Source organism: Primulina tabacum, chromosome 11 (assembly GCF_025594145.1).
Source record: "Primulina tabacum isolate GXHZ01 chromosome 11, ASM2559414v2, whole genome shotgun sequence".
Lineage (NCBI taxonomy): Eukaryota > Viridiplantae > Streptophyta > Magnoliopsida > Lamiales > Gesneriaceae > Primulina > Primulina tabacum.
In genome coordinates, this window is record NC_134560.1 from 8,875,194 (window position 1) to 8,901,404 (window position 26,211).

General features: G+C 32.1%; 1 protein-coding gene and 1 long non-coding RNA gene across 2 annotated transcripts; one reads left to right on the forward strand and one right to left on the reverse strand.

Moving 5' to 3' along the window:
• The first annotated feature begins 14,672 nt into the window (after positions 1-14,672).
• Positions 14,673-18,754, forward strand: LOC142519067 (uncharacterized). Its single transcript, XR_012813700.1, has 4 exons — positions 14,673-14,753; positions 17,061-17,120; positions 18,358-18,542; positions 18,663-18,754. It is a non-coding gene; the product is annotated as an uncharacterized LOC142519067 (long non-coding RNA).
• A 57-nt stretch (positions 18,755-18,811) lies between these two features.
• Positions 18,812-23,061, reverse strand: LOC142519066 (uncharacterized). The gene is made up of 4 exons (XM_075621959.1): positions 21,945-23,061; positions 21,446-21,661; positions 19,374-21,362; positions 18,812-19,294 (listed from the first exon to the last, which is right to left on the reverse strand). Exons 1-4 carry the CDS (start codon positions 22,756-22,758, stop codon positions 18,951-18,953), a joined length of 3,363 nt encoding a protein of 1,120 aa, XP_075478074.1. The 5' UTR covers positions 22,759-23,061; the 3' UTR covers positions 18,812-18,950.
• Between the last annotated feature and the right edge of the window lie 3,150 nt (positions 23,062-26,211).

Sequence of the window (26,211 nt, forward strand, 5' to 3'; positions counted from 1 at the left end):
TCAACGAAGAAAGAACCAATGTTCTCGTGAAAGAATAAGAAAACAGTAGTGGGGGAAGCTCGAGCAGCACCAGTGGGCGCAATGGCCGGTCAATATAGATCAAGGAACGCTGAATCCACCTCTGCTGTCTGAATCACCTCTACTATCTGCTTTTTTTTCTATATATGCGAGACTTTGAACAATTTTTTTTAAAATTGATATTAGCTATTAGTTTTTTGACACTCAAGACTTTTGTCTAAAGCAGAAAATATTTTTGTTTCTACAATTTTTTTTATTTATTAAATACGCAATTACTATAACGTCAAAAAATTACTTGTGACTATTTTCTACCAATAGATATGATTTTGTAGCCACATAAGAATTTTTATACTTCAATATGAAACGAACATATTTCCTTAAAAAAACAAAAAATATTTTGTATTTATATATCTTTGGATATTTTATCCATAATGATTCAAAAATTTCATGAAACATACCTTTGAAATTTGATAGCAAGAACCCTATGTATAACTCCGTCTTTTGAGAGAAGAAAAACGTAGCCCCTTGAGACGAGAAAAGATTTAATAGGATTAAAGTCTCTAAGGTGAGATAATAAAAACGTATCCTAGTGTTATAAAGTTTGTATTGAAAATATATATATATATATAATTGGTTATCCGTAGATTTTTATATATATAGTATTAAAAATATGAATACTATTTGACTTTTTAAATTTTACAAAAATCTAATTTTGATACCACTATATTTCTGTAAAATTTATAAAAGTATCACTAGACTATTAAAATATTCCACAAAAGTCAAATAATACATTGAATACACCATTAAATCTAAATAATTAAAAAGATTTTTTTTTTACTTACAAAGATATTTACCATTAGTTTAATTATATACCGTCAACGAAATATATTAAAATTATACTGAAGGTAAAAAAAAATTAAAGAAATTTTTTAAATATATTTTAAGGAAAACAAGTAATAGTATCTTCATACTTTAGCAAAAGATGAAATTTAATAATGTTACTAAAATATTACTTTAGCAAAAGATGAAATTTAATAATGTTACTAAAATATTACTTTATGTATATGATTAATTCTTATGCTTGAAAATTAACAAATTTATTACCCTATTAATTTTTCTTAAAAAAATACTAAATTCCCAACAATCTAGTTGTATATCGTTTGACTCTATATTCTACTTTAAAATAATAATTACGGTTTTTCTAAAAAAAAAGGTAATATATATATATATATATATATATATATATATATATATATATATATATAATAAATCGGATTTACACAAATCCAACCGAACTAAAACATATCAAAATCGAAACAACCACCCACCGACTCCTATTCCAATACGTCCTTCTTCATATTTTATGTTTATATATATATGTATGCCGATTTCAACGAAGAAGAGGGAACCAACGTTTCTTGTGGAAGAATAAGAAATCAGTAGTGGGGGAAGCTCGAGCGGCAGCGGTGGACGCATCGGCCGATCAATCTGATCTAGGAACGGTGAATCCACCGCTGCTGCCTGAGCCGCTTCTACTGCCTGTTTTCTTCTATAGATGCAAGACTGAGTGGTCTCGGATCAATCGAAGAACAAGAAAGATGGTATCATAAATCTTGGTACCCATTTTTTTTATGTAAAGTTTTCGTTATAATAGTTGCTTGATCATGTGATCTTTCTCCATAATTTGTGTTCTTGAGTCGATGTTCATTTTCTTTATATATTCATCAATATTGAATCTGCAAGTTAATTTTTGTTTGGAAAAGCAAGTTTAGTTTGGTCAGACTCTATCTTTCTTGTATTCATATTAAATTTTTATGTGTTGAATTCAAGAAACTTCATGTTCCTACGTTTCAAGAACATTTTTAATTTGGATTCCTAAATAAATTCATTGTTTATAGTTGTTTCACTAAAAATAAAAATAAACAATCGGCATTTAAATTCTTGAATTTAGTTAAAATCAACCGACGTTCGTTTGGAAGAGGAGAAATGCTTCGAGAAATCGGAGAAGTTCGTCTCATCACGAAGATGAGTACGTTCGGGAAGATGACGATGAGTCCACCGGCGGCGAGGATTGCGGTATGAATGATTTTCTTGAATACGTTTGTTGAAATTCACACAAATCTTGGAGTTGAGATTACTCAAATACCAAAGGAATAATAGATTGGTTTTTTCACCAAAATTTTCTGCAATTAAGGAATTTTGAGTTATTAATTTCATTTTGAAGATATTATTTCTTTATCTTATTTTAAAATGTTATTTTTGTATAATATAATGTTTTTTTTTATATAAAAAAAATTCTAATAGATTGGTAGGCCATTCAGTATTCTTTTACGCTCTTGATCAAATTCACCGAGAGAAATCGCACATTTCTCACAAGAACGTGCTTCGTCGTTGCCTTATGATCCGCACTGCTATGGATGTTTTATTCTTTTAAATTAAATTAGATCAATAGTTTTGGTCCTTTAAATATCTTAAAAGGTTCATACGCTTTAAATTTCCAATAAGAACATTTGTAATTATTTTATTCCTAAATAAATGCATTGTTTAGTTGTTTTACCAAAAAGAAAAATAAGAAGAAGCATATCATGTTGTTTTCAATTAATCTTGAAGCATATATATATATACATATATATATCACGTTGATCAAGGATCATTGAATATAATCCACCCTGCTGCGTGAGCCGACTCTTCTGCCTTTTTTCTTCGATATACGCAAGATTGAGTCGTCTCATATCAATCGACAAATAAAAAACATTATATTAAATATGTTTGTACATTTAGAAAATTATTAATTTATGATATTGATTCCTATATATATATATATATATATATATATATATATATATATATAATATAAAGGGTCTTCCAAAAAATTGTCATCAAATCGAAATTGTTAATTTAGCGATTTGGCCCAAGTTAGAGCCGAGACAAAAAAAATATTGTTCTAAAGAGGTTATTATTAATGTACCGACTACTAATTTAAAGAGGTTTTATTGTACTATATTTGTTAAAATTTTGATTATAAATATTCGGCAAAATTTTTCCCCTAATTTTTTTCATTTGATTTTAAATTTTATATAATGTAGCTTGAAATTCATTATCCAGTCTCTCACGACAATAAAAAAAATATGAAAAATTTGATGAGAAATTTTTAGAATTACTAATATATACATGAACTCAAATTTACATATTAGTATAATATATTAAGAGTAAGTTTCTTGTAAGACAGTCTCACGAATCTTTATCTGTGAGACGGGTCAACCCTACCGATATTCACAATAAAAAATAATACTCTTAGCATAAAAATTAATATTTTTTCATTGATGACCCAAATAAGAGATTCATCTCACAAAATACGTACCCATAAGACCGTCTCACATAAGTTTTTGCTTTGAGGGCAAATTTTGTCAAAAATATTTTGGTGTCATTTACATATTAGTATAATATAATTACTATATGATCAAGTATTATAATTAGTATAGAAGTATACATACTATAGATGATAATGAAGGGAACAAAAATTTATTCCGAAAAATCATTATCTTATGAATTGCTCAAAATTATTAATTTACCAAATTGACTAAAGTCGTGAATGTGACAAAAATATTATTTTAAAGAAGTTATTATTAATAATACCAAATATTAATTTATAAAGATTTTATATAGTATATTTAATTGGTAAAATTTTGATTATAATCAATTACTTGACAGAAAGACTAGTAAATATTTGAAAAGAAAAACCCATAAATATTCGGCTCTATTTTTCCCCTAATTTTTTTTATTTTATTTAAAAAAATTTATATAATGTATATCTTGAATATTAGGCTCTCCATAATGCAATATGTATTAGACCCTGTACCATTCATCGTCGCCTATTCATAAGAACACAAAAGTTTCTTTCGTTTGGATTTAAATCAAGAATTGAAGAATAAGAAAGCAGTGGTGGTGGCCGCAATAGCCGCAGCAAAGGATCCAGATATGCTAGGTGAATCCATAGTAGCAATTTTCGGAATACGAAACTTTGAATCCATTGCTGTTGCTGTTGCTGGTCACCACTTCCTGTTTTCTTCCTATATATATATACATGCGAGATTGAATCAAGAAACAGGTACTGTGAATTCTTGTAAAATTTCTTTGACTTAGATGTAAAAATAATTTCATTGTTTCATGTTGTTGTGTGGCAAGATTGTTTCTCGTATATGTTCTTGCAAGATAGTCACTGCTAGCGGCCACTCTTTGTTTTTCTTCTAATTTCTAACTTATGTCACATACGACTCCTATTCCAACATGAATTCAACGACTTGGTCCTCTTCCATGAGAGAACTGTCCTTTGTATCGAGTTTAATGAGGCATATCATGTTGGTTTCAATTCTTGAATTTAAATTTTTTTTACGAACAAAATCTTTGAAAATCATCTGTCTCTCATACGTTGAAATTGTTCGTAAATTCTTGAAACTTTTCTTGCAAGGTATATATATATATATATACATACAAGAAAAATCTATTTATACTGATTTCAACGAATAAATAATCAACGTTTCTTGTGGAAGAGTAAGAAATCAGTAGTGGGAAAAGCTCGAGGAGCAGCGGTGGGCGTGGCCGCGGCCGATGTTGATCGAGGAACGTTGAATCTACCGTTGCTGTCTGAGCCGTCTCTACTTCCTGTTTTCTTCCATATATGCAAGACTGAGTGGTCTCAGTTCAAGCAACTAACAAGAACTGGCGGTATTGTAAATCCTTGTACCCTATTTTTCTCTGGATGTGATTGTTGTTCTGGTCTGAATATTGAATCTGCACACGTTCTGGTCTGAATATTGAATCTGGATGTAAAACTTGATTCTTAGTCTGGATTTGAATATATATATATCATCTTGATTCATCATGATTGAATCCGATACCTTTCAAATATCAATTTTTTCTGCATTCATTCCAAGAGACGTCATGTTCCTACACTTTGAAATTTCGATTATAGATAAGAATATTTTTAATCAAGATTCTCCAAAAGTCAAGAATTTGTTTATTGCTAGTTCAATCACTAGAAAACAATTTGAAATAATAATAACAAAATTTTAACATGATAGAACTCATTACCAAATACCAATCATGACCCCAAAAAGCACTCATCATTCAATTTATAAACATTTAATTGTCATTTTCAAGTTCTTTGATTGGGTATTAAGCAAATCAAGGATTTTGTATCGAGTATGATTATCCAAGTTTGAGACTTCCTTGATAGCATCCCAACAACTTTCGTCTGCATTCGATATTGATTCTATTTTAGAAGTTGTCTTCTAAAGAGTTTGAGAGAGCCTATGCATAACATCTGAGTCAGTATTCTCGAATACACTTGATTTTGCTTTAAACTCGGTCCTATCTCGTTTTCTAGTGTTTGGTAGAACCTCTGAACATATGGTCTTGGAGGGTAATGACGAAGCTGAGTCTTTTTAAAATGGAGACTGATATGAAAATTCTTGAAGCTGATATGAAGACTCTCTCTTAATTCTCATTACGAATTCACCAATATTGTAATTAAACTTGTAATCATGTGACAAATTGGCACCCTTATTTCCTTCCATCTCCAATATTCTTGTATCAATATCATCTCCTAGTCCAATTAAATATTCTTCTGTGGTAGTTCCTTTCCCAAACACGAAACTCAAATCTTCGTAATCTTCAAAAGTTTCAGATCGATAGTGTTCATGTTGGAATGAAACTGACAAAGAACAATACTAATTATATATGTAGATTTTATTATTCTAACTAGAAAAATCCAACTTTAAAATAATTCTCTCATATTTCGTTAGGAGCACAGAATTTCATCATCTCAATATCTCATCCAAAATCGGAGTTATGACGTATAAGTTTATTATAGTCGTTGTACCGATGTTTAAACAAATTTTAATTGATATTAGGTATTAGTCATTTGAAACTCAAGACTTTTGTTTAGAGCAGAAAATATTTTTTTTTCTAAAGTTTTTTTATTATTAAATACACAATTACTATCACGTCAAAAAATTACTTGCGACTATTTTCAACCAATAGACATGATCTTGTAGCCACATAAGAATTTTTATACTTCAATATGAAACGAACATATTTCCTTCCAAAAAAAATAAAAAATATTATTGATAACCCCCATAGGAGTGTGGGTCATGGATGACCCAGAAAATTAAATAGATTGTCCAAATCAGAGTCAATATGCAGAGTGATTTCTTCAGCAGCCGGGGAGGGAGATGCCCGAGATATTTTCTCCCCAGACAATCAGGACCTCGGGCTCTCATGCAAGCTCCCGAGAACTTTCTACTCGGACTACCTCGAGAAACGCACCACACTCGAGTTTGTCAGTATGAGCTACCTTATGATTAGCAATCATTACTGTCAAAACTGCATGGGTTTGGCGTGTCAGAGAAGTCATCAGAAGTAGGGTATGGGTACCCGCCTTACCATCACTACAAGAAAAATGCCATACGACAACCGTTGTCGTAGCCATTTTAAAACTGTTGTCAAAGCCAGTGTTGTTAAATGTTTCGTTAAAAAATGGTTGTCGTAGCTACGATTTGCGACGGTTTTTACAACTGTCGCAAATTATATTTGCGACGGAAAGCATATAACACTGTCGCTAATTTAGCGACGGTTTACTAATAACCGTCGCTAAATGTAGCGACAGTATTCATGTGCAAAACTGTCTCTACTTAGCGATGGTTTATGCATAATTCCGTCGCTAATATTTTAGTTAAAATAAAAAAAAATTAAGAATTTAATAAATCTGTGTTTTGAATTGGTACAATCGTGTAAGAGATAAAAAAATTTAAGTGTTGTGAAGTGATAAAATCGTGTAAGAGATAAAAATTTTAATTGTTTTGAAGTGGTAAAAAAATCGTGTAAGAGATAAAAATTTTAAGTGTCGTGAAGTGGTAAAATCGTGTAAGAGATAAAAATTTTAAGTGTTGTCAAGTTGTAAAATCGTGTAAGTGAGAAAAATTTTAAGTGTTGTGAAGTGAAGTGGAAGAAAATGGAGCGAATTTGCAGGTATTTATAGAGAGTGTTGGAAGAAAATGGAGGGAAGTATAGGCGGGATCGAATTTTTGAATTTGCGACGGTTTACTGACAACCATCGCAAATATTAGCAACGGTTTTTATATACTTGAATATTTTATCCAAGTGATCACATCAATTATGTATTTATATACTTGAATATTTTATCCATAATGATTCAAAAATTTGATGAAACATCTTTGAAATTTGATAGCAAGAACCCTATGTATAACTCCGTCTTTTGAAAGAAGTAAAACGTAGCCCCTTGAGAGGAGAGAAGGTTTAATAGAATTGAAGTCTCTAAGGTGAGAGAAGAAAAGCGTATCCCTGGTGTTTTAAGGTTTGTATGTGACTATTTTTATATATAAAAAAGACAAAAATTTGTGTGAAACGGTCTCACGGATCGTATTTTGTGATACAGATCTCTTATTTGGGTCATACATGAAAAAATATTACTTTTTATACTAAGAATATTACTTTTTATTGTAAAAATCGATAGGGTTGACTCGTCTCACAGATAAAAATTCGTTAGACCGTCTCATAAGAGACCTACTCTAAAATTAAAGTATATGTGAGAGACCAACTCTACAATTAAAGTCTCTAAGGTGAGAGAAGAAAAACATATCCCTAGTGTTTATATATATATATATATATATATATATATATATATATATAATATAATTGGTTATCTGTATATTTTTATATATATAGTATTAAAAAATAAAAATATGAATACTATTTGACTTTTTAAATTTTACAAAAATCTAATTTTGATACCACTATATTTCTATAAAATTTATTAGGCTACGTTTGGTACATGTGATAGGATAAGTAAATAATTAATAATTAGAGTGATTAAAAAATGAGATATATGGATTAATAGTATGGTGAGATAAATAACATGGTGTTTGGTATGATTTTAAAATGATGGATTAATTTTGTAAATTTTATTGTAATGACTAAAATGTCCCAAATGCTAATTAAATATATATTCTTAAAATAATTGGATAGATAATTAAATATTTATAATTATAATTTACATTTATTAAAATTAATTTAAATATATTTATTAGAAATAAATGTGTAAATATATATTTACTTTAATAATTAAAATAACAATAATATTTTGAATGTTAATGTTAAATAAAATTTTAGTAATAATTACAATATTATTGTTTTTCTTAAAATAATTATAAATATTTTTAAAATAATTTGATAGATAATTAATAGTGTAATATTTTGAATATTCATTTTAATGTTAAATAAAGTTTAATGATATTATAATATTATTGTTTTTTAATAATTATAAATATTTTTAAAATAATTAAATATTTATAATTATAATTTATGTTTATTAAAATTAATTTAAATATATTTATTAGAAATATATTTGAAAATATTACGGTAATCATTAAACACAATAAATTAGAATTTAATAAATATTTATCTTCATAAGAGATAAGAAGATAAAAATGTAATTTGTGGTGTGTGGATAACTTATCAAACTTAATTTGTTAGATTAATAATCAAATAATTAATCATAAAATTGGGACTTAAATCGGGTCAAAATGATTATTAATATATCTTAAAATTTTAACCAAATATTAGATAAATATGTAATTATTCATCTATCCTTATTTAATCACGTTACGGTTTTTAAAAAAAAGGTAATATATATATATATATATATATAATAAATCGGATATATACACAAATCCAACCGAACTAAAACACGTCAAAATCGAAACAACCAACCACCGACTCCTATTCCAATACGTCCTTCTTCATATTTTATGTTTATATATATGTGTATGCCGATTTCAACGAAGAAGAGGGAACCAACGTTTCTTGTGGAAGAATAAGAAATCAGTAGTGGGGGAAGCTCGAGCGGCAGCGGTGGACGCATCGGCCGATCAATCTGATCTAGGAACGGTGAATCCACCGCTGCTGCCTGAGCCGCTTCTACTGCCTGTTTTCTTCTATAGATGCAAGACTGAGTGGTCTCGGATCAATCGAAGAACAAGAAAGATGGTATCATAAATCTTGGTACCCATTTTTTTTATGTAAAGTTTTCGTTATAATAGTTGCTTGATCGTGCGCTCTTTCTCCATGATTTGTGTTCTTGAATCGATGTTCATTTTCTTGATATATTCATCAATATTGAATCTGCAAGTTAATTTTTGTTTGGAAAAGCAAGTTTAGTTTGGTCAGACGCTATCTTTCTTGTATTCATATTAAATTTTTATGTGTTGAATTCAAGAAACTTCATGTTCCTACGTTTCAAGAACATTTTTAATTTCGATTCCTAAATAAATTCATTGTTTAATTAGTTGTTTCACTAAAAATAAAATTAAACAATCGGCATTTAAATTCTTGAATTTAGTTAAAATCAAACGGCTGACTATTTCCAACCTAAATCTTCTGGTGGGATACTTTCATTCTAACAAGTACCGTAAATACCAAGCTAAAATCGAGAAACGGTATTTCACAATTTCTTTTATTTGGATGTAAAGTTTTTCATTGTTCTTCTATATGCCGAGAAATCTCCTTTGTATCGATTTTAACAAACAACCGACGTTCGTCTCCTCACGAAGATGAGTATGTTCGGGAAGATGACGATGGAGTCCATCGGCGGGGAGGATTGCGGTATGAATGATTTTCTTGAATACGTTTGTTGAAATCCACACAAATCTTGGAGTTGAGATTACTCAAATTTCTTTACATACCAATGGCATAATAGATCGGTTTTTTCACCAAAATTTTTTGCAATTAAGAAATTTTGAGTTATTAATTTCATTTTGAATTTCTTTATCTTATTTTAAAATGTTTTTTTTTTAAAAAAATTCTAATAGTTGGTAGGCCATTCACTATTCTTTTACGCAAAGACAATCTCTTGATCAAATTCATGCAGTCGCACAGCACCTTTCTCACAAGAATGTGCTTCATCGTAGCCAGTGGCGGAGCCACCGGGCTTAAGCCCGGTAGCCCAATTTTTTTTAAAAAAATTATAAGTAAATTTTGTATAATTTTGGATTAACACGATATTAGTCCGGGTATATCAATTTAAAATATTAAAATATTTTAGAGTTTAAAATTCTAGTCCGAACAGAGTCATATTCCTAGCTCCGCCACTTGTTGTAGCCTTATGATCCACATGGCTATGCATATAGTCCAATGTTCTTCGGCAACAGCGATGTTCGGGCAACATACATGCGAGCATGCAAAAGAAGGATCAGAAATCATAGGAAACCATTTCTTTGAGACAATTTTGAATTTGAACAAAACCTTCGCCGGCAGCCTAACGATCACCTAGAATAACATCCACTCTTGGATATTTCCACATGTGGACCTATTTATTTTAGAACCTATTTCAGTTTTCATTGGAATAATCCAAAATCCTTTGAATAAATACAAAAACTATTGGCAATAACCTGTATGGGAGATAGCAATAGATGAAGTTGAAGAAAAATTCCAAAGTTGGAGAGATGGACGAAAATTACTAATAAAATCATATTATCCGATTACAAAAAAAAAAAAAATATTATGCAAAAGCAAAGCAGTACAAATATTTTTAATGATTAATAAAAATAAATAATAAATATTATATTCTTGAATGAATTAATATCGTACTCTTTCCACTTATTTATTAAAAAAAAAAAAGCAACAATAGTAAACTTGAGCTACCAAATATATCCCAATAGTTAGGGAATATGTATGTATGTGTTCGATTCTAGAAATCCACAGCACCCCATGTAATAATAATAATAATAATAATAATAATAATAATAATACGATATGTGTGTACATGTAAAATTAAATTTCAAAATATATCTGGTGTCATAGTTGTATTTCATACTCCCTTGGGAATCTTTTCCGTTCTGTTAGACACTTGAAAGGGTGGTTGATCATGAACATGCAAGAAATAATATATTGTGTGTATCAGAAGTTAGTGTTGTGTACTGATGTTGTCAACACGAGTGCACAACATGCAACGTAATTTAATTAATAACACACAAGTTTAATTTGATTAAATAAAGACCAGGTGTAAATTATGCACAAGTACAAATACTTGTGCAATGACTCGTGACAAAAATTCACTAGAAAATTATGTAAATCGTTTACACAAATCAATACTAGCAAAATAACAAAACCAAATTTCTTGACACTCCAAGTAATTAAGATGCATTAAAATAAACAAAACTAAAAACTAGATGCATAAAAACAAAATGATGTGTTGCTTAAAACGAACGAAACCACTCTTCACCCAAAAATTCACGCAGTGTTGTTCTTGAGTACCGTCAACACCAATCAACAACACTTTGAGTCTGTGAATCAATCACACAAACTTTTCACACGAAAATCTTCAACAACTCTGAACGTCGTGTATATTCAAAGCAAAACTCCAGCAGCTGCGTAAAGATCTTCTCCAAGCCGTCCCTCTTTCCTCTCAACATTCCAAATATATATGCACCAATATCTTGCCACATTATCTTCTCATAAAGTCAATCCTACAAATATCGAAACAAGAGTTTATTATACATAAAATTCTTTCAAATGAAAGATAAAATATCTAAGAGATAAATACCATATTAAGATCAAATCTTATAATATCTAGAGATAAGTCAACCAAGGTCTTATTATCTAAAATTAAATCAAGCCAAATATTTTAATCTAGTCAAATCAAAAAAATTTTAAAGGAATAAAATATTCCTTTCAATCTCACCATTTTTGCCTTTCTGGAAAAAACATCCAAAAATGATAATTCTTGCGAAAATCAAAGTCAGTTAAGCTCCCCATGAGTGAAAGAGTATATCTCCCCATGCGTTTAAAGTCCATCTCCCCCTGAATTAAACATGTTATATCAGTGATGTTGTCGACAATGTTGTCAACACCAACGTAGAACAATGGAAATCATAAGAAACCATACGAAGACACGTGAAATCGGAATTCATTAAGCAGTAAAAAGAACATAAGAGCAACAAAAACATAAGGACTCAGCAACAGACGTAAAGAAACAAGAGAAACAAGGACTCAAATACAGACTACAGAAACCCGAACACTCTTGTTCTTCTTCTGTGTCTGTATTAGCTCCTGCAGGGGGTGAGGTGCCAGCATCATCATCTTTCTTTGTCATTTTTGGCGCACTATCTACCCCCCTTTTTTGACCAAAATGCAAGCCAACATCTAGAATTAGTCTATATTCAGCCACTAGGTCCTCATGGTATGCAATGACTTCTTTGGCCTTTTGAATATGTTATAAACCAAAGTCAATTTGTGCTTGAAGATGTGAGGCCGAAAGCACAACATACCCTTCAGGGGTTGAGATGGATGAGGAAGCCGTGTTGCCAACATCAGTGGCAACACCAGTAGCAAACCAGGGAAGATCTAATTTCCAATTCCCCTTGAAGTAGGCTGGGGCAATTTTCAGTGATTCCCCTATTTCTATCAAGTGTTCATCTTCTTCCTTGAAAAACCCCTGCGATTCTAGAATTACATAGATCGGGGATGGAAAGGGGAGCATTGTCGACTTCAATCCTCCTTCGGCAAATTGCAAGACAGTGTTGAACACCAACTGTCCGAAATTGAAGGAGCGACCAGTACCAATGGAAAACAAGATAAAGGCTTGCGGCCTAGTTACCACCGTGGTGTTTGAGGAGGGAGTCCGATTTCTGATTGTTGTCTTGTGCAGTACTGAATAGAAGGAAGTTAAAGTAGCAGCAGGCAGGAGATGAGGCCGGACTGAGAACTTGGTGATAACACCCCCAGTCAATATAGTGGTGATTTCATCAATGTTAGATAGAGGAGCATCCTCGGTAGAAATTTGTGTGCCATCATTGTTTTCGTTGATAACTTCAGGGGAGAACTGGTAAATGGCACCGCGCACAAACACCCGTCCGAAGCGAGTGGAATTCACATCGCCGATGGCAGCAGCCAGATTTCCATAGAATTCTCGCAATGGCCTCTTTGGATAGGGCATAACAGAGGTCACCGTTGCGATCAATTGTTGATTTGTCAGGAACGAGATCAAGTTATACCTTTCATAGGCCTCGATGTCCACGTTCCATTCCTCAATAAATTCTCGGAGAGCATACAGATGCCATCGGCCCACGGCATCCTCAGAGTAGAAAGCATTTGAAAAACTAGCAGCAAGATCATAGTCTTCATCAGAGGTATTGTCCATGGTGTTGTCAACACCACTGCCAACATAAGCAGTATCTGAAATATCATCATCGGCTGAACCAGAGTCAGCATCAGAGGATTCTCCATTATTTTCTTCTTGAGCCATTTCCTCATCAGGCTCAGCATCAGCTTCTTTATCACTAGCGGGAGTTTTCTTTGCAGCCTTTTCTTTTCTTAGACGATTGAGAAATTCGGCCAAAGATTCCTTGTCTACCGAAGAAAAATTGGACTCACCTAGGGCTTCCTATGGCTCAGTCACGGTCGGTGGTGTTGTTGCGTAGAAGGAAGCAGTAGTATGCTTTGCTGCAACAGAGGGGCGTGGTCTTGTGATCAACTCGAAATCTTCATCATCAGAGTCATCCCCAAACGAGAAGTCAGTATCCAGAATAAAAGAGTCAGAGCGGGGCTTCTTCGCAGGAGAGAAATCAGGGGTATACCATGCTTGCCATTTTGAATTTCTTCGCATAGGTTGAGGGGTAAATGCCCTCCGATAAGCCTCGTAATCCGGAGGATTATCGATATGAAAGGGATTTTCCGGCTCACCAGGAGAAATTTCTTCCAGTGGAATGGGCTCCGGAGCAGCAACCGCCATCTGTAATAGGATTTTCGGTAGGGAACACTATTGGACGGTGTTCCTGGTGGTGTTGCCTCAGGGGGCGGAACATTATGGCTAGCAGCCATTTCACTTCGTATATCCAGTGGGTCGAATTTATTGTCAGCCATCTGTATACTATGAGAGAAGGTTACGAGAGAATTCAAGAGTTACGCGGGGAAGAAAAAACGAGGGCAAGAAACGATTGAGAGTAATCAGTGAAAATAAGCAAGAGTAATTAACATGGATTCAACGATAATAATGTATATATACTCTAACGGTAAAAAAAACGATACAATCTTTCTGTTCCAAAAAATCCACACTGTAAAGGTAATAATTTGCAAGCTTGATTTGCAGTTTTGCTCTTCACATTCTCATCTAACGGTAAAATTGATTCAAACTCGTGTTACGACGATTCCAAAAAATTATCCCTAATAAAACCAACGTCGATTATAATCCACTGACACAGTTAGTCACATAAATTCAAAGTTTGGGTAATCAAGTTTTCATCAGCTATCATAGGATAGAAACAGATATGTCACTGCTCATGATTAATTCACGAAAAAAATCAAATATGCATGTCCTAAATATGCCTCGGATATGATGAAATATCAAAATGTCAGGCAATGTGTAGATTATACTGTATCTGCACTTGGTGTTGGCAACACCACAGTACAACACCACTGGTTATGAGGCAATCCTTCCATAAAAAAATTTGACTTAGACATGGTAGGTTCCATACTAGAAGAATTGTCTTCAAAGGACTCATTTAAGTAGCTTTTTTAATCTATATTTTGACTTAGAAGTGGTAGCTCCCACACTAGAAGAACGGTCTTCAAAAGACTCTTCCAGGTTATTTAGTCCACTTGGAATGGTTCCAGTGATTTCTCTTGTGGGCTTTGGTCTGCTTGATATAGGCTTCCCAGTGGTATGTTTGAAATTTCAATTTCAAATTCTGAATCAAATGGCCATTTCTTCGCATTGACATGGTTGATGTATGCAGAAATTGTGCCTTCCTTTAATTATACTAGCATGAGCAGTGACATTAAAAATTAAAAAAAAATTGACTTTGTAAAAAATAATTTGAATCATTTTTTTATTTATATGAGCTCAATTTCTCATGATTTCTAAGAACTTATATAATTTACTTTCAAAATTGTTTCTCAAATTAAAATTCATGTAGTTGATTTTAATTTATATAATAAATTGTAATTAATGAACATAATATATAGAACAAAATGAACTGAAACAAATTTTTTTAAAAAATTATATATTCAAACCCCACGTATAAAGCATAGTAACCTAAAAATTAACTAAATTATGGACTTTATCAATGTATAAATCATAATCTACAAAAACGAAGCATACTAAAGATAATAATTATTATGATTTAAAATCACTGTGACTAACTCATAAAAACAATATTAAAACAAATGAAATAGTAATACTGATAGTAAAATATAATTCATAATATTTAATTTAACCTCCTAAAGAATTTTTTTACCTTTTATTTTTACAATTCTATATCATGGATAATAAACTTCTATATATCGATCTTTCCCTAACATTGATGACTATTGATTTCTTGTTAAATAAGTTTTAAAATAATAAATAAATCAACATATGTAAAGAAATGCGCATTCAAATAAGATTATATGATAAATATCAAATAATCTCATATAATAACTATCAAATATAGATTTTAAACTATTGATATGATTTTTACCATTAAAATTTGAAATATAATAAAAGAAATAAACTTTCATAAAAAAATGTTATTTTTTGATCTATTGAATTATTAATTTGATTTCAAAATAATTAAATAAAGATATTAAATATCATATGTAAAAATTCTAATATTTTGACAAATGATAATCAATGCTCATTATAATTATATTTATTATAAGGGTTATATCATATATTGTTTTTACAGTAGAAAATAATTTAGAATCTTTTTATTGCCCATTAATTCTCTTTTCATTAATTACATATTCAAAATTTTGATTGATGATTGATTTTACAAGCAATACATGTAATTTTTTAGTTATACAATTTAATAAAATAATTATGCATATAGCATATATATTCGTTATAGATGATTTTTTTTATATATTTTTTAAATCGTATTATCTTTTAAAATCAAAATTAAACTCTTTACTTTCAATTTTTTGTTAAAAACCCATAAAATATGTTAGTTATTCTACTATTGCACATATATTTATAAATTTTTCATATATCTTTTTGTGATACTATAATTTATTACTTCGTTAGAAATTGCACTAAAATACAATTACAAAATTACAATAAAATCATTGAAAAAAATGTAGAGAGAAAATTAAAAAGATAAAACTATTTAAATGTAGTATAAAGATGAGTTATTTGATAAAATTAATATAGGAGTTACATTCTATTCTTGAATGGTGTATAAAAGGTTAATTTTGTCATTGTATATTGAAAAACATATCTTTTATCCACATTTTATATAAATTACAAAATTACGATAAAATTATTGGGAAAAATGTAGAGAGAAAATTAAAAGGATAAAACATTTAAATGTAATATAAAGATGAGTTATTAGATAAAATTAATATATGAGTTACATTCTATTCTTGAAGTTTGTATAGAAGGTTAATTTTATCATTGCACAATTGGAAAACAATGTCATTTTGGAAAAAAATGTAGATAGAAAATTAAAAGGATAAAACATTTAATTGTAGTATAAAGATGAGTTATTTGATAAAATTAATATATGAGTTACATTCTATTCTTGAATTGTGTATAAAATGTTAATTTTGTCATTGTATATTGAAAAACATATATTTTATCCACATTTTATATAAATTACAAAATTACGATAAAATCATTGGGAAAAATGTAGAGAGAAAATTAAAAGGATAAAACATTTAAATGTAGTATAAAGATGAGTTATTAGATAAAATTAATATATGAGTTACATTCTATTCTTGAAGTTTGTATAGAAGGTTAATTTTATCATTGCACAATTGGAAAACAATGTCATTTTGGAAAAAAAATGTAGATAGAAAATTAAAAGGATAAAACATTTAAATGTAGTATAAAAATGAGTTATTTGATAAAATTAATATATGAGTTACATTCTATTCTTGAAGTGTGTATAGAAGTTTAATTTTGTCATTGCACAATTAGAAAAAACAATATCTTTTATCCACATTTTTATAAGTACATAGATATAGATGTTCTGATGCACTACTCTCAGGCTGGGCGATGCGTGGAAATTGACATTCCAACGTTCATCTTATTTGTTGCCTTCTCTCATGTGTCATTACTAATCTTACATATATTTGAAAGCTAAAATTTGTGTTCAACGTTTTCTATGAAAGTTCGAATTTTTGCAACTACAAATGGATAAATCACGTAGAATTATTGGCTAATGTATTCTTTAACTATATCTTTCAGGGACAAATTACGTTTTTGGTCCTGTAATTTGCACTTTTTTTAATTTTAGTCCTGTTATGAGACAATTTACGTTCTTAGTCCAGTAATTTATAATATTTTTCAATTTCAGTCCTTTTCCCCAAAAATTGAAATATTCCTCCGGAAAATGGGACAAATTACGTTTTTGGTCCTGTAATTTGCGCTTTTTCTAATTTTAGTCCTGTTATGAGACAATTTACGTTTTTAGTCCAGTAATTTATAATATTTTACAATTTCAGTCCTTTTCCTCCAAAATTGAAATATTCCTCCGGAAAATGTATGTATCAGTGCAAACATTTTCCTCAGTGCAAACATTTTCCTCATTGACAACCATTCAAAACCATGGTTCGATAATGTATCAGCAATGGAATGACTTTCTTTAAGATTGAGCCACTTTCAGAGATTATGTTTAAATAATTGTTGTACTCTTTTTCTAAAAAAAAATTTGGAATGCATAGCTGGCGGCCGGAATGCTGAGCTGTAATTTGAATTGGGGTTTTTGATTTTTGGTGGCCTTTTCAAAGTCCACGTAAGTAAATAATATAATAAAAAAAATAAAACTAAATCCACATCACTTTGAAAAATAAATCCACAAACATATTCAAATTTTTTTTTAGAAAAAGAGTACAACAATTATTTAAACATAATCTCTGAAAGTGGCTCAATCTTAAAGAAAGCCATTCCATTGCTGATACATTATCGAACCATGGTTTTGAATGGTTGTCAATGAGGAAAATGTTTGCACTGAGGAAAATGTTTGCACTGATACATACATTTTCCGGAGGAATATTTCAATTTTGGAGGAAAAGGACTGAAATTGGAAAATATTATAAATTACTGGACTAAGAACGTAAATTGTCTCATAACAGGACTAAAATTAGAAAAAACGCAAATTACAGGACCAAAAACGTAATTTGTCCCATTTTCCGGAGGAATATTTCAATTTTGGGGGAAAATGACTGAAATTGAAAAATATTATAAATTACTGGACTAAGAACGTAAATTGTCTCATAACAAGACTAAAATTAGAAAAAGTGCAAATTATAGGACCAAAAACGTAATTTGTTCCTATCTTTCAGTACATGAAGAACTTTCAAGCAAAACAATAACCTCTACTGGAACGATTTGCTCTTCTGATCTCCGTCACCATCATATGGGCTTATGCACACCAGCTAACAGCCAGTGGAGCATACAAGCATCGACCAGAATTAACTCAAAGAAATTGCCGAAACGATAAAGCAAACCGAATTTCTTCTTCCCCATGGTTAATATCTGTCAACTTGTTCTGCTGTAGAATCAACCTAGCTATTTCATTTTATTGTCTTGTCTTTGAAATTATTTATTTCATTGGAGCATTACTCATCACCTATAAATTTATCGATAGGATTAAAATCCCGTATCCACTGCAGTGGACTGCACCCACCTTTGATGCTGGTCATTCATTTGGAATGATGTCTGCTGTACTGGTCGGCCATAATTGAGGTAAACTTCCACAGTTCTAATATTTTATAACTCCATTAGAGTGATTGCTGTCAATAGCATGGTTTCCAAACCAACCCCTTCTTGCAATTGCTTTTGCTCTACACACACACAAACGCAAAGAGGAAGATATTTATATTGCCTCATGAACGATATGTTTACATTGATTCTTACCGGAATTTCTGAGTCCCCATTAATCTGACATTAACTGAAGTTTCATTTTCTTTAGTTCTGCAAGGACATCTTTCATGTTCATCCTTTCTCCAGGCGATTCTGCCATGCAATTCAAGGCTAATTCCAGGACGGAATTAAGACATCTCAATTTCTTGTTAAAATTTTCTTCCTTTGGTCCTGTTAAATCGACATCAATAACATGACTTAGTGCATTAGACTGTGAATTCTTTACCCACTTCTTGAGGTTAAGATCTCCATCAAACTTCTCATCACTAGGCCGTTTTCTTGTGAAAGTTTCCAACAGCATGACGCCATAACTATACACATCACATCTTGTGGAAACCATACCTTCCAACCCATACTCTGAAAATGACAATTTCAAACAAATTATTAGCAAAATATGAGCGGAAAGTGAGAAGAAAAAGTCAAGGTTGAGTATTGCCTGGAGCCATGTAACCCAACGTTGCCATGGTCCTGGTGTGTGTCATGCTCCCATCTTCGCTCAAAAATTTTGCAATACCAAAATCACTAACATGGGCAACCATATTTTCATCTATAAGGACGTTGCTAGGCTTCAAGTCACAGTGAACCACAGGTATGGAGTAACCATGGTGAAGATATTCCAAGGCACTAGCCACGTCGATCATTATGCTCAATCTTTGAATTATATTCAAGAAATACCCATCAGAATGCAGCCACTTTTCCAGACTCCCATTGGGCATGTATTCGAGCACTAAGGCCCTGAAATCCTGGTTGGAGCAACTGCTGATTACCTTCGTGAGATTTCTATGGCGAAGATTGCGAAGTACTTCACATTCAACATCAAAGGTCTTCAACACACCTTCTAATTCCATGTTAAATACCTTTATGGCCAAAATTGTCCCGTCTCTCATAACACCTTTATAAACAGAACCGAAACTTCCCTTACCGAGAAAATTGTCGTCACTATATCCATTTTTTGCCTGTAAAAGATCGTGATAGGAAATTTTTGGAGGTCTTTCAACAGATGATATATCTGATACATTTGGAGGCCTGGGTTTTCTTCTGTTTTTAATCAGTATCAAGGTGAAGGTGACGGCTGACACTAATACTGCAATTCCTAGAAGAATGAAGACTACTCGAAGTACTTGTTTTACTTTTGATTTGTGCTTTGATTCTCGACAGGATGACATCGGTGGACCACATAATCCACCGTTGGACATAAAAGATTCACTAGTAAAGTTATGAAAAGGACCATCAGTAGGAATCTCTCCTGATAATTGATTGAAAGAAACATTGAAGTACACAAGATGCTTTAGTGCTTCTAAAGACTTTGGAATTGCACCAGAGATGTTATTGTAGGAAATGTCTAGGGAAACCAAACTTAACATGTTACCTATCGACTCAGGAATGGATCCTCGAAATCTATTATGAGCCAGAAAAAGATCTATTAGGCTTTGCAAATCTCCGAGTGTAGCGGGAATATCGTCTGACAGTTGGTTCATTGACAGGTCAATTGACGTTGCCACTTTCAGATTTCCTATTAGAGGGGAGAGAGAACCAGTGAAGGAATTTGAGGAAATGTCAAGTGTGAGAAGATCTTGCAAGTTCCATATGCTAGCAGGTATATCCGAAGTCAAGTTATTGAAACTGAGGTTTATGTCCCTTAGAGAAGAGACATTTCCCAAGCATTCTGGAATTGAGCCTGTAAGAAAGTTTTGGCTCAAGTACAATGCTCCCAGGTTCTTTAATTTGCATAAGCCACTTGGAATGTATCCTCTTATTCGATTGCTACCAAGAGATAATCGCTGAAGGTCCCATAAACCATCTAATGTTTCTGGAATAAATCCACTCAACTCATTTCCATAAAGATACAATGATGCCAATCCACTCAAGTTACCAATTTCGTTCGGAATGTAGCCCGTAATTTTGCAATCAGAAGCATAAACAGTGTGCAGGGAAGAAGATAGATTCCCCACAGATGAAGGAAGAATGGCATTTAGTGGATTGTAACTGATAGCCAATTCGGTTAACTGCCTGCAATTCGTCAAGGAGTTGAGAAAGCTCAATTCAGGAGACATAGATTCACTTGTAAAGTTGTTCGTCTCCAAGTTTAGGACTTGAAGGGATCTAAGATTCCCGAGAGAATCGGGGATTGGACCGGTGAATTTATTCTCAGAAAGGTCTATAGTTGTCAGCTCAGAACAGTTTGAGATAGAATTCGGGAAAACTCCATCAAAGTTGTTCGAACCAAGGTAAAGTTCTCCAAGATTTGGAAGAAGATTACCAATATTTGATGGAAGTTTTCCTGAAAGGTAATTTCCAGTCAGTGAAATCAATATCAACGTGGAAATGTTGAATATATCTGACGGCATGGAACCGCTTAATCCATTTGTTCCCAAGTCCAGTGCCGCTAATTCCTTGAGTTCACTAAACCTTTGAGGTATCACACCTGTAAGTAAAAAACAAGCTGTAAAAGTCAAGAAAGGGGGAAGAAATTTCTCGTGAAAAGGAATAAATTAACAGTTTTTGAACCGGTGAAGTGGTTATGGCCAAGATAAAGTTCCATAAGCGTGGTGAGATTCCCAAATTCTTCTATTAAGATTCCCTCGAGTTTATTTTGAGCCAATGACAAACGCAGTAACGAAGTGATGTTGAATAGGCTGGACGGAATAGAGCCACTAAGAAGGTTGTTTTCCACGGCAAAGATCTGGAGATTACCAAGTTTACCTATCTCAGATGGAATTGGGCCTGACAAATTCAAAGAAATGGAATTTGAAGTTGATAAAACAAGCTAGAACATCGTGCTCATGCAAAGATGCTACTCGGATGTTAAATTATAAGATTGCTGCTGCCTAATATTCAATGGGAAACTCAATTTTTACATCATGTCCGACATGATTTGCAACTAATGCATATAGGATCTTGGACTAATGGAACTAGACATTATATCATGAATACTTAATTTGGCAGCATTTATTTGAAATATAGCACAACAATGACATGCATTAATTGCCAAAATGTAAGGTCGTACCTGTGAACTTGTTGAAGCCAAGATACAATACATCCAACATCTCTAAATTCACGATTTCGGGTGGTATGGTTCCAATAAAGTTATTATTTGACAATGACAGGGTTTGAAGCTGAGAACATGCAGAAATAGTAGATGGAATTTGGCCATGAATCTCATTGAAAGATAGATAAAGCCCTTGAAGTGATGGAAGTTGAAGGCACATGTCATTTGGAAGAACACCAGGTAAGTTATTTTGTGTGAAAGATATAACTTCTAGTGTTGAGATATTAAAGATGCTGAATGGTATAGAACCCGTAAGTTGGTTATTCGCCAGATTCAACAAATTCAGATTATGCAGATTCCCTATGCCTTCTGGTATGATTCCTTGAATTGAATTTTGAGACAGAATCAAAGTCTCTAAACTTGACAAGTTCACTAGTGAAGAAGGGATGGAACCAGAAAGATAGTTACCTTCTATGCTCAAAACCTTGAGTTCACGAAGATAGCTTATTGATTCAGGGAGTTCACCTTGAATAGAATTAAATCCCATGTCCAGTGTCTCGAGCTTCGTTTCATTAGAAAGTGAGCGAAGGAATAATCTCAAACCAGTAAAGCTGTTGTTTCTGAGAGACAGGTATCGAAGTTGAGGCAATAAACCGAACAAAAAGGGAACTCCCCCGGTGAAATTGTTGTAACTCAATCGGATGAATCTCAATCTTCGAAGACTAACCAAATCACTCGGCAGAATCCCGCTGAAATAGTTGTTTCTCATGTCTAAGGAAACAAGAAATGAGAGGTTTCCGAGTTCGGGAGGGATGGTTCCGGTAAGATCCATACTTGAAACATTAAGTGCAGTTATTCATTGATGGCGATCGCCACAAGTGACTCCAATCCAGTTACAAACTGAAGATGAAACGGTCCAGTTCTTCAGGATGCCATAACGGTCTGAGGTGACGCGAGTTTTTAAGGCAAGGAGAGCTGATTGATCAGTAGTGATGTTGGTTCGTGCAGTGGCCGAGTTAACCAGCAGGTACCACAGGAATAAGACGGCAGCAAGATGAATAAAGTGGAAACTTGTCGCCATAAACTTCCTGTAATTTAAAGATGTAGGGAAGCAGTGTGATCAATATTTACATGAATCCAGTGTTGTACAAAATATATGGAAGAAACAGAAAGGTATACTAAAAACCAGCGAGCTAGTATTGTGAACAAAACAGTAGGACAAAGCTTAAAATAAAGCAAACCGAGGCCTGTATGAAATACAGTGCCTTAAAACATATTCGCCCCCACCGGTATGTGCTTCGAGGATTCAGCGGACGTCTGTTTCCCATGATACAACGGGCAGACAAGCAGTGATGCCGCACAAATCACTATGCTAGCGAACTAAACAGTACTTGAACTTTATCAGTGGACGAAGTAGGAGCAGCGGAGCAGCAGAGCAGCAGAACGAGAAGAAGCTTAGCAAAACGAGCCGAAGCAGAACGCAAAGTAGTGGGAGAAAGTGGATAAGCATTCTTGGCTAGGCACATCCCAAATTTATACCAAGAGTCGAGAAGACGAAGCAACAAAAGTCAAGCCAACAAAAGTCTCAAGGACATGTGAAAGGTCTCACCGGAAAAAAAAATAACAAAAGATGGCATAGACTGCTAGGCAATTTATAGCCTCAAAATATAGACATCTACTTCTCTAAAAAAAATAAAATATAGACATCTATGTAGGGGTGTCAATTGGAGTGGGGTTGGGTGGATCGGGTTGGGTTGGACAGTAGTACTATTCAAAAATTGTTCAACCCGAAATCAACCCGAGCCCGAGCCGACCCGAAAACTCCTAACTTAAACCCGAACCCGAATCAACCCGATAAACCCGATCAACCAGATTTTGATTTTTTTTTAAAATAAAATCAAATAAAATTCAAAAAAAAATAATATTTTAATTTAAACAAATAATAACAAAATCTCCGTTTTATATATGATTTAAATTTGAAACTCTAATTATAAAAAAATAAAGTATATTTACTAAATCAAATAAACAATTGTTTAAAAAATAAAAAATGTTCAAAATAAATATTAAATTATAATAATTTATGATATAAATATATTATATATATTTTTTCAGATATAAAATATAAAAAAATGTAGGCAATATTTATTAATTATATTTTTTAAAAAAATTAAAATTTTCTGGTCAACGAACCCAACCCAACCCAACCCGATCATTTTTTCGGATAAGCTATCGGGTCCAACCTGATTTGACCCGAACTCGAAAACTCCAAACCTAAACCCAAACTTGGTTTTTTCCGGATTGTACCGTGTTGGATTAGTGAAGCTTATCAAGCTTATCTGATTTTGACATCCCTACGTCTACACGACTATGTCTAATCTAATATCAAGCGAAGCCCACAACGACTCAACTCTCAAGTATTGCACATAATGCCTAGTCAATGCTGAAAAACATATATACACATTTCATTAAAAAAATCCATACCTTATTTTCAAAAGCAAAAACATAGAAAGAAAAGCCATATATTTTAAAATTTCTAGTATGTTGATTAAGATATATTAAGCAAGTTATAAATAAAGGTAATTTTATTAAAAATAATATGATAAAAATATAGTGTGTGATGTTATTAACAACTTTTTAAAGGCTAAATATCACTTTTTAATTGTATGTAACAAATAATGTCGTCATAATCGTAATGAGTTTTTGTTATTTATATTTTATATAATAAAATTAAACTTGTAGGTTGCGTTTGAACAAAATGATTTGAAGTATGAATTTCAAATTTATAAATTTCAAATTTATTTTATTGTTTGGATATATTCATGTTTGATGAATTTTAAATTAATCCCTTACTAATCGATATAGATACATTATTAATTAAGATATATTTGAAATATACACAGAATAATATCTTTTCGAATTCTTCTAAAGAATCTTGATATATTGGGCCACTAGTGGGCTCTGAGACCCGAAACACTAGAAGGCCCAAATCTTGTGATTTTCAGTGTGAACTTCAAAATTTGAAATTTGGATATCACTAGACTTTTTAAGATTTTAAAAAAATCTAATTTGAATACCAGTAAACTTTTATAGAGTTTATAAAAGTCTATGTTCAATCCCTCTGACTTTTAAACTCAATAAAAGTCAATGAAAGTAATTAAATTTTCAAGATTGAACACACCCCTAAGATTTTTGTTCCATAAAAACATATATAGTTTTTGGTCTAATTGTAGCACTTGATGCTAACAAAATACTTTGTGTGTGTATATATATATATTATATATATATATATATATGAGGATAAGAAGACCACACATTTATGAGACCGGGCTTATAGCCCAGTGGTCTCACCCCCTGTCAGATTATATGGTACCTCGAGTTCAAATTCCTTCTCCGCGTGTGTTGTAATTAAAAAAAAAAAGATGAAGAAGACGACCACACATTTATACAATCTTTTGAACCAACCTTGGATCCAATTGGTGCTGCAGGCCTACATCCATGAAAGCTAATCCGAGTGCTTTTTCCCAAAACGAAATGAAACACCTTTGGGAGAAAGCACATTGGCGCATAACAAAGTCATGCCAAACATGAATTTTTTAACCTTTCTCGTGGCCTCTTTCTTCTTTTTGCACAAGCACGACCACTTCAATTTTCGTGGTAAAACAAAATTAAGATAGACAAATATATGTGCTGAGTAATTTCTGTAGTGACCTCACAAGTAATTTTTGCACCAGCATCGATATCACGTCGATTTTACATAAATGAAAGTGTCCACAGTAGGCCGTCATGGGTAACATATTTGTTAACATTTGTAAATTTAGTTTCCTATGTCACACAAACATTAACCGTTTTTATATTCGTGTATGACATCATGTTATCATTTTTCGACAACTCGGACCGAACATATCGGCGCACAAGTCTTCGTCCAGATGTTGTAGGAGCCTTGGTCCCCTCCTGTGAGCAACACATTATTTGGAAAAAAAATATTTTGAACATTTATATAAATAAAATAAATATTTTATTAGAATCGTCAAAATAAGTTAGGTCCGTCAGGTCGATTCGCCCTAATTAGCCTAATATAACTAAAAACTGACTAGGACCCTAGGTTGGTCCGTCTTACTAGCCCATTTTGATGACTCTAAATCTGATCGATTCAATTTGATAAACTCAAGAAAAAACAAATGATAAGGATCATTTAGCAAAATGAGTCACACATCACTTTGTATCACTTTTATCTATACAAACCATAATATCTAAAAGTTTAAAATCAAAATAACCCCAAAAATTT

Excerpts from the sequence above, each read along its gene's own strand:
- LOC142519066 (XM_075621959.1), bottom strand. The coding sequence starts at position 22,758 with ATGGATCTTACCGGAACCATCCCTCCCGAACTCGGAAACCTCTCATTT. Across the intron at positions 21,363-21,445 it reads TGGCCATAACCACTTCACCG|GTGTGATACCTCAAAGGTTT; the intron begins GTTCAAAAACTG and ends TTTTACTTACAG. Across the intron at positions 19,295-19,373 it reads GTTGGGTTACATGGCTCCAG|AGTATGGGTTGGAAGGTATG; the intron begins GCAATACTCAAC and ends TGTCATTTTCAG.